The 9946-nt window shown below is 40.6% G+C and overlaps 1 protein-coding gene across 1 annotated transcript; it reads right to left on the minus strand.

Moving 5' to 3' along the window:
• CCNJ (cyclin J) lies at window positions 1-9762 on the minus strand. Its single transcript, XM_026061963.1, has 5 exons — window positions 9694-9762; window positions 7700-7910; window positions 5021-5320; window positions 4769-4928; window positions 1-3165 (listed from the first exon to the last, which is right to left on the minus strand). Exons 1-5 carry the CDS (start codon window positions 9760-9762, stop codon window positions 2754-2756), a joined length of 1152 nt encoding a protein of 383 aa, XP_025917748.1. The 3' UTR covers window positions 1-2753.
• Between the last annotated feature and the right edge of the window lie 184 nt (window positions 9763-9946).

A 9946-nucleotide genomic window follows, 5' to 3' on the forward strand; every position in this document is an offset into this window, starting at 1 on the left:
ACTAGTTTTATTTTTAAAAATAAGTTGAATGCATAGCACTCACAAAGATTCCATTGTTGTGGACATTTTGCATTTAGGAGCACCATTCTTCTTTATGCCATAAAATACACATTTTGGTTCTAATAGTGAGAACACAGTGTATTTTTAATGTACACTGGTAAAGCTCTTAAATAATTATTGAAACTGTTCAGTGTACATTTTCTTCATAGTCATTATGAAGCTGTAGTGTCAGAAAACTCAGACTAAATAATAAATTAAAACAAAAAAAGCATGTAGTGGATCTTTTTACAGTTAACCTAAAGTCTTAAAATAGTAAAATAAAAAATACCCTATTAAATGCAAATTTGCAGTATTAACTAACTGAATAATCCCCCTGCCCCTTATAATTCCAGTGTTAAGTATTAGTTAATTTTTTATATATCAAATGCCTATGGGATAAATTTACTAATACTCCAAAAAAGAAAAGCCTATACTGCTGCATCACAAATAAAGATGACAAGTTAGCTGATTTAAAGATTTTACAGAAGTTTGCTACAGGCATCTGCTGTTATTTCAAGTCATGGTCTATTACAAGACTGTACATTCATAGCATCAGAGGTAGTTAGAGCACTGAAGACTTGGATATAGTATTGCAACAAAATTAAACCTGCAGAAGGAAGTTTACCTCTTAAATGGGTAACAATTCTGAATAAAAAGCATGGCATCCTATGAGGTGGAAAGTCTCTACTTAACACTACCCTCAGACATGGGGAAGTATTCATGAAGACATGGAGAGGGTGGGGGGAAAAAAAAAAAAAAAAGCTTGCACTGTGAGGAAGTAAGAATTGACCACACTACGCCCATATCAAAGTTTATTCTCTAGCATAAAGCAGATATGGTCATCTCTTTCATTCACCCTCCTATCCCTTGATCCCTTGACCTGCACACATATGCTACAAAAACCCACAACAGAAACTGGGATTTATGCTAAGACAAAACAAGAGAAACAGGATTTCTTCTCCTCCAAAATAAATAGGTTTTTGTAGCACATTCAGCTCTAGAAAGAACAAACATCTGTCCTCCCTCAATTCTGAAYATTATGGGAAGTCCTCCTCTTCTGTGATAAAGCCTTCATCTTAATATTGATAACAAACACCTTAATTGCCTCTACTTTCAAAACAGTCTTTGTAACAAATATTGACAATACTTCACTTTCATTAGATGGTACAAGATTTTAAGTGCTGCCACTAAGACAGGGGAGAAGGAGGTGGTAAAAGAATGAACAAAACCAAAAACAGTCTTAAGCCCACATCCTATAATGATATTTTAAGGTCACAGGAATCCTGTCATTGATACTGCCTCCCGCATCCTACCACAGGAGCGAGGCAACTATCTTATATAAAAAAAAGGAAGATTTCTTTATTACTATCTTTACCACCATTTTCATCCAAGTGTTGGATGAGTGAAATTTTCTACCCTCAGACTATCCACTCCACAGGAGATAGTGTAGTTTCATAAATTTATGTAATTAGCACCTTAATTGTGATAAAGCAATTCACTCTGCAATACATTTTTGATCCACCCATTTAGAAGGGTAAATCTGTATTTTTTCTGTAACTCTCAAATAGCAGAAGAAGAAGCTGCCCTACTATTACCTGAGAATTTTCCTCCACTATAAGCCTGACACAGAATTGGATTTCTATAAGCATTTAACTAACTGTACTTTTTTTTGGTACAGTCTATACTGCTAGTAAAATCAGAGGATGTTTTCTGTTGGGTATATGTGCATGTGTGTGTGTGTGCGCGCATGTACACATAGGAATCACAGCCACTGCAGTAGTTCTGGTACAGTAAAAGTTCAGCTGAAAAACTTTCTCTTTTCTGCAATTATTCAACACCACATTGCTGGGCAGTAGTTCACATTTACATTCTGTGAACACTATCATATCCCTTTGGTACTCTGCATATAGATGCCCTGAAGAAAAGCCAGTCCACTTGTCCTATATTCTCTTTCCTCTCTACCCTCCTCCCTCATATTATACCCAGTTAAGCATACAAACCAGCAGCACAGAGTAATGAGTAGAAAATTCCCTGAGTTAGTATGAAAGAGTTAACTTTAAACATAAAAAGGACAGGGAGGAGAAAAGAAGGGAGAACATAGTATCTATCCTGTGAGGTACAAAACTTAAAAGTAGCCAAAACACCAGTTAACTCAAATGCCTTAGTCTAAAGCACATATCCAACACGAGCTGAAAAAAAGGGGCAAGAGTATGGAGTAACCAACTGAGGTTTCTGTCTTCCTGTGGTCCCCACATACCTGGGGAAGTCTGGCATTCAATGGATTCTTAAATTTCAGTAAATTTAAAGCAAGTGTTAATACTGTATGGTGGTATTACATAAATGTCTTCAAAATAATACTGCATATCTCCTTCATTAAAAGATAAGCCTGTAGTTAGTCCACAGCTGTTTTTCTATTGACTAGGATTCCAAAGGTGTGTGTTAGAAGCACAGAGTATTCTGAGTGCCAGAGTAAGAACTTACTACTCCCAGATACATGCATCCTTTCTAGAGGGTCTTCTGTGTGCTTATTCTTTGCAGTCTGTATTTGAGCTAAGGTACTGGTTGCCATTCCAGTTGCTTTTTCCTGGAAAGACACTATTTTTATTCAACTYGTTGCCCTCAAACTTACTTGAGGTTTAACAAAAACCAAAACAATTCCCCTCAACACAACTTTGTGCCCCAAACAAACGAGCACAAAACCAATTTTGTATTCATCACCTCTCAAAGCAGGGAGTAATACAGGAGTATCGTCCATTCACTTGGTAACTCCGGTTGTAGGAGACACTTATACACGGCTTCACTTCTAGCGGAACAGCCAGTGACATAGCAGCACCAGTCTGTACATGGCCTCGAGCCTGAACACTAGACTGTAAGGCAGCAGGGCAAGTCTGAAGCGGGTAAGATGATGTATGATTAGCTGATATTATCTGTTGACAGTTTTGCTGCTGTGATGTCTGATGGTGATACTGTAATGAAGGCTGATGAGCCTGGAGATACTGTGGTATATGCTGCTGAACATTAGCCTGCTGGGGACTTGGAGCTGGGGTCTGAAATACAGTATGTTGGGCAGACTGAGCATGTTGTCCTTTTTGCTTGTTTGCTTCCTTCACATCATTATCATGCGCACTAAAGCAAAATAAGACAGAACAGATTAAAAAGGATATTAAAATAATTTAAACTCTTTAGGATTAAATTTTAAGAGCATTCTAGCCAATGGTGCAATTATCTGAATGATTCCAACACCTTTAAAAAGCCAATAAAAAACCAACCAAACAAAAAAACAAAACAGTTTTATCCTACCCTTTAAACTCATCTAAGGTTTTAAAATTTGTTTCTTTAGGGTAAAGGGTTTTTTTTAGGATTTCAGTTAACTTTGTAGTGGTACTTAAATGCAGATACAAGCGAAGTATTTAACAGCAGTATCTAAAAATATCAGTTCAGTAAGGTCTGCTAAGATACTTCAGTAAAGTGCCAGCTTACCAGAACCTGAACCTGAAACTTGCTTCCACCTCATTTAAATTGGGTAGCAGAATAGGAGTGTTTTTAAAAGACATGGTATCAGAGGACTTTTAATGATCTCTACTACCATACTTAAAGATCATAAGTATATTTATATACGATCATGCTCTGAGGAGTGGAAATGCACGTAGTCTCTCTTTTTCTAGCCCACTCAATACTTAATTTTAGACATTTTTAGCTCACCTGAATTCCTCTAGATTTACACCTGTCTCAAATGTATTTAGACATGCTCTTTCTCTTGTTCTTATGCTGAAGTTAAGCAGGTGCCACTTACTCACTTTGTCAGGCCTAAAATCAGCCAAGTAGTTTAGTACTGCACATACAAAGCTGATCTTTTGAAGACAGGTGGGGCTCACCCCCTCACCAGTTTTTCCTCAGAGGTTGCTAACTTATTATGGTGCATTGACAGATGACTGCAGAATTCCTCCCCCGCACAGTCTTTCAGAGTGATATTGAAAACACTTCTGTAACAGCACTTTGCTTTCACAACATATATTAGAGAAACCAAAAGAGGCTATCAAGGGTAGTAATGTCATCCTCAAAGAAGATGGGATTACCACATACAGCTGTTCCTGCACTTCTCCAGTGCCAAATGATACTGAGATCTGGGCAAGAGCAAACCTCTGTAGGAGGAAAGCAGTTATGATGGACATAAGTTTTGATCTTAAGGTTTGGAATAAGGGAACTGGTTGTGTAACATCCTTTYCAGGATGGAGGTTCAGCTGGCGTTCATTGGCACTTGTGTCTGCTGTCAGCTCTATCTTTCCATTATAGTGCAAAAATGGATACAACCTCCCACTCATCTCCTCCCCCCAAAGCTGGCCTCTCAAACAGTTTGTATTTTTGACCCACAAACTGTTCAGAGCATCCCTCAAACTTCCAGGACATGGAGATTTCAGAGCAAATAGGAGCTCCCAAGCCTTCCATCTTCTTCACTATTACTTTTTGTATATGAATAGCCTACACGGAGTCATTTAATAAATTGTCTGAGCATGCCAAAAGATGTCAGATCAGATAAGATTGTGGTTTTTTTTGGAAAGAGCTAAACAGGGATTTCAGTTAGTTTGAATATTACCTAATATCTAAATATTTTTAGAATAGACAAATTGAACTTCAAGAAATATTGCTTTCAGTGTAAATATCAATTAAGCATACTATCAGGTTGGGAAATGGGCTTAAAAAGCTATTAACTTAGTTATTATTAACTTACATTAATAGTCGTTCAATACATGGCACTAAGAAATCCCAGGAGTATGCAGTAAGATGATGTAGTCGAGTAGGCCATGTTGGTGAGAGACGCAAGATAATCCTTGAAGAAGCTACACATGCAGTAGCAACTAAAGAAGGGGCATAATTTAAAAATGCATGATCTAGAAAGAAGGAAAAGGAAAAAAGATTCATTTAATTGGACAATATTTGTCTCTGAGAACAAAGGTGTCATTGACTGAAATATGTAACTCACCTTGCAGTGATACTTCCAGAAAGTAATCAGCATATTTTGCCATATATAACTTAGTCTTCTCTAAGCAAACCATTGGCCAGCCATCATGAAGATCAGTCTCATGGACAGCAATAGAAAGATAATAGTCGATGAAATGAGCAGCAGTTGGGAGGCACAAATTCCACTGAAATGTTTCTAGCAACAACAATTCCATATGAAGTAAGTTCTGTTTGGTTAGTACCAGATTCATGTTAGTCATACAACCCAAGCTGTTCAACTGTTCAAGTTTGGGAACACTGTCTTCCTTTTCTTCAAATTTACCTTCAGGTGAACAGAAAGAGGAGGGGAGAAAAGGTTCAGCATAAGTAAACTATAAAACAGACTGCATCTAATGTCTGTTCGCCATACTTTTACTACGTCAAACAAGCCTGAGACTTTCTTGGGGAAGCAAAGCTCAAATAGAAGATTTCCTCTGGGACAAAAAGGGGTCTGTGCTATAAAGGGTTAGATTTCAGCAGCTAATGTCAAACATCATGTAGGATATGGTGCAGTGTGGTATTGCCTATTGGTTCTCTCTCTCATGCGCCAGAAACAAGCCAGGTTATATATGACATGGCTGGTGCTGCAGACAGAAGTTCTTGTTACCAAACTATTGCCGAACATGTCACCATCATCAATGAAATACCACAGTGATGTGACCTGGCGTACACAGCAATACAACATTTGGTCTTAATCCTGTCCCCCACCCCGTTATTCATTTTTTTAAAGTTATTAGAGAATAACTAGATCTCTGGCCAATGCAGTTATTTTTACTGCTTGTTATGGTAGGTACATTTTTAGATTTGATAGCTGATAAGCTGCTTCAGTGTTTTAAACAAGTGCATGTCGGCAATGTGCATCTGAAAACCCACACTGCCATAAATATAGTTTCAACTTTAACACTGCTACTAGCTTCAGCCTTCCCTGGACTTTAACTTGTCAGTCCTGTATGTGTTTAGCCTGAAGCAAAATTGTATGTGTAGAAAACCCATTAAGAAGTGAAACAAGTGTCGCATTTCCATAAAGTTGCCATATGGTTGTGCTATTTCAGTTTCATTGCAAATTCTTTCCATCTTACACTCGCTATTCAGTACTACATAATATCTTGTGAATAAATATTTTTAGAGACCTTTGCAGGACTGAATCTACTGAACATTTGATTTTTTCAACAGTGGGAGGTACCTGTACAGGACTTAGGCAACCCCAGCCCCCATCCGTTAGTTTGATTCCCATACTCTAGTAATTACAGAAATATAAACTTAAGGAGTCACAGAATCACTTCTCTTACTACTTTTATAACCTTATCATATATATTACAGCTTGGGTTGTCCAGCCTACTGTACTGCTGATTAAACTACTTGTTTGAGCCACACAGGATGAAAGCTTAAAACAGCATTTTGGTTTGTGCTTTCTGAACTATTTCATACACTGCTTCTCACCAGAGCGAGTACTCCAGGCTTTTATAAGCTCTACTTGCAGCTTGTTATGAAAGATGGGAGAGGCAATTAAAATAAGTTCTCTTCGGAGCATGAAATTCATCTGAAAATCTGGCATTAGTTCAAAGCCAATAAAGACATTTGCCCAAATGGATTAAACTGGTTTCTGAGATACAGTTTTCATATTCAGGGCCCCTTCCTTTGCCAAGAAAAGATTGCTGGCTGGTGGCATCCAGTTGAAGTTTACCCTCAGAAGAATCTGAAATAACCCTTTTCTTCTTTAGCTGTTCTGCTGAATAGCTATATTGGTGGAGACAGGYGATGCAGTGAAAGGAAACATATACAAAAAAGTCAACATCTCTGCACTCTAGTTTTCTAGTTGAGAGGGCCTAGAGCTACAGTATCTTGTTTGAGAAAATGAAAACAGATTCAGACAAATGGATCAGCAGAACCTGAACCACCAGTTAGTTCTGCTGCTAGGACAAAGCTAGGGCACTCAGTTCAAGAACACGTGTCAGCAGGATGCCAGCATACCACAGCCGGATCTCTTTGGGAACTTCTAAAAGGGATCCTAAGTGTAAAGATATGGATACGTACCACAAGAATCTAGTTGAGGTCAGTAGAAGCAGGGCAGTTCATAATGAGTGTTTGTAATTAGTTCAGTCTTCGGAGTACACAATGATGTACYGTGTAATCAATGTACTTCATCTGTTACATTTTGTATGTGACACAACACAGGCTTTATGTTAGCCTTAGCTTGCTTAAAAAACGCTGCAACATATGCAATCTCAAGTATTCCAGAAGAGTGCAACATCATCAGTGGGGTGCAGTATACTCTACATATAGCTTATTTTGTTTCTACCTCTCTCACAGGTATGCCGATTTCCCCTCCTTTCCAGCACTTGGTGGAAAGGAAAGGAAATCTATTTTGAGGTGTCCTTAAAGGGAAAGCCTTTCTATTCCTATAATGTCCCTCTGAAAGTTCATCTTAGAATAATCTGTGCTTCTAAACATAAACATTGGTTTTTTAAATCACAGTTTGTTTTTTTTCTCCTCTCAGATGCCAACAAAAGTCAAAACAAGAGTCTAAACAAAGAGTCTACCAATTGGGCCAGATGTAGGTATGCTAATTGTCTTTTACAAGCACCCCATCAAGATATTCCTTGTATTTGGCAGTACAGCCTGTATTGCTCTAGTTAATAAAAATTTGGTGCTACATACTTACTCGCTAAAAGTAGACAGGAAAGAGCAACCACATGCAGCTGTTGAATAGATATGTCATAACGATCCATAAAGAGGTCCAACAGATACACAGCTAGATGTCGTGCAGCAGGACAGAGTCTGAAACGATTGCTCACAATGGCAATCAGATCTGCAAAGTATCTTCTTAGATGTAACTGGGGAGACTGGCCTTTGTAGGAGGGCAGCTTCAGCTCCTAGATGGACAGCAGCATGTAATTTTATTACAACCATCGTTTAATTTGAATTTCTATCAAACTAATACAGCTGTTATTCTTAAGTTAATCACTGAATTTTCAAAGAAATTCTCCCCTCTCCCACCCGCTCCCACGGTTTCAGCATTCCTTTTCACAGGGCAGAACCTATTTGTTGTCTTTAGAGAAGAGCTAGGAGCATAATAATAATAGTATAATAATTTAAGATTTAACATATTTTCACTGTGCATTCAGAGTGATTTAATATTTTACCCTGTTACATTGCCTCTATTGCAAAGGCTTCACCTCCTAGCAGGGAAGCAGAAACAGTATGCAAGTACTCTCCAGCCACTTCAATGCAAAGTCCAATAGCTTAACTCATACCCCTCCTGCTATAGCTTAATCTAAGCAATCAGACTTTGTACTGAAGTGTTTGCATGTTCCAATGCTGCCAATTCTCCTGCAGGTGCCTCCAGCAGGTCACTACCTGCAAGTTGGAGGTAGCACCCATAGGAAGAGGACAGGCATGCACGTGCGCGCGCGTGTGTGTGTGTGTGTGTGTGTGCGTGTAATCGTTTGCTACATGAGTATGTCTAAACTCTGACTTAATCTGTCTGATCAATGTTGCGCTGGCACTGGCTGCAGTGTACTCTCAGGCATTTAGTTAAGTATATCTTCAACAACTCTGACTAGATGCAGAAAAGGATACCAAACCAAGACCTAAAAATCTCCCAACCTCCTGCTGTTTATAAACCTCACGTCGTCTCAGATTGGGGGGGGGGGGGAACAAAAAACAAAAGCCCACCAACAGCACAGACAAGAAAAATCTGTGGCATTATCTGATCCAAATATTAAATTTGGACAGTCAGAAAGTGTTCTCTGGGCTCATGATTGGTAGCTAGTATCCCCTCAAGCGTGCAACAAAACTCAGAACAACAGAATGGCATTGCTGTCTTCTGTTATCATGAATAAATTTAAGAATTACAATTGTGTAGCCCAGATTAAGTAGGATTTTGAGTATAAAAAAATTTCCAGCAGAGCAGCCTGTTCTGTGACATCAAGTTGGAGTGGGCTAACTTGGAATTTTCAAAGTTTCAAGATAAATTCAAAGGTCTGAAGTATGTTATTGAGTGAAATCGAGAAGACAGACCTACAGAATTTACCTTTTCACAACACTGGCGTAGTTTTAGCAATGGTAACTTTGATAGCATAGATATTATCTTGTTTTTCCTCTCGTGTTCCCCAAGAAGTTGCTTTAGCAGTCATGCCTTCAAAAAATGCAATCCAGCCATCAAGTGCCATAGCGCAGCAGAAGCACATTTTTACTAAGTTCAGTCACTACAAATTAATTTACATCTCTGGGGATAAGATGAGCTTCATTATCAAAACATCCCCAAACAGCAACTTCAGGTCAGAGTGGAAACAGCTTCGGAGTTATCAGAAGCTCGAAGTTAGGCAGTACTGCTAAACCCTTCACTACCGCGACTGCAGCTGAGCGCAGTGCACCTTTGCGGGGGTTATAAGAGCAGCTCGGTGCTTTTCGCAGAGTTGAAACCTGGATCTGCTCACACGCCCAGCACGAGCGCCAGGCGCGCCGTGAGCTCTTCGGGCTTTTCCAAGGGGCAACGGCAGAAGCGCCGCGGCCAGCTGTCAAGGCGCGCGGGCGAACGGCCCGGGCTCGGGCTCAGGCCCGGCAGGGGCGGGGGCGCCCCGTCCCTCGGCGCCCGGGAAGCGAAACGGGCCCGCGCCGCGCCCGCCCCGGCGGCCCCCCGCCCCCCCCGGCTACCTTGTAGCGCAGCGCTTGGTGGATGTCGGCCGCTAGCTGTCCTGTCCACCACTGCGCCTCCAGCTCCATGGGCGGCGGCGGCGGCCGGGGCCTGGCGAGGCGGCAGGAAGCAGCGCTCGCGGCTGCGGCTGCGGGACGCTTCGCGTCGGGTGCGGCCGGCGCCGCCCGCGCCCCCTCCCCGCCGGCGCCCAATTATCGGCAATCAGCGGCGCCGCGGCCCCGCGCCGGGGCACAACTGGGGCTCGTTACCCCC

The sequence above is a fragment of the Apteryx rowi genome, unplaced genomic scaffold (genome assembly GCF_003343035.1).
Source record: "Apteryx rowi isolate R43461 unplaced genomic scaffold, aptRow1 scaffold_188, whole genome shotgun sequence".
Lineage (NCBI taxonomy): Eukaryota > Metazoa > Chordata > Aves > Apterygiformes > Apterygidae > Apteryx > Apteryx rowi.

Excerpts from the sequence above, each read along its gene's own strand:
- CCNJ (XM_026061963.1), bottom strand. The coding sequence starts at position 9,762 with ATGGAGCTGGAGGCGCAGTGGTGGACAGGACAGCTAGCGGCCGACATC. Across the intron at positions 7,911-9,693 it reads ACCAAGCGCTGCGCTACAAG|GAGCTGAAGCTGCCCTCCTA; the intron begins GTAGCCGGGGGG and ends CTGTCCATCTAG. Across the intron at positions 4,929-5,020 it reads TCTGGAAGTATCACTGCAAG|ATCATGCATTTTTAAATTAT; the intron begins GTGAGTTACATA and ends CCTTCTTTCTAG.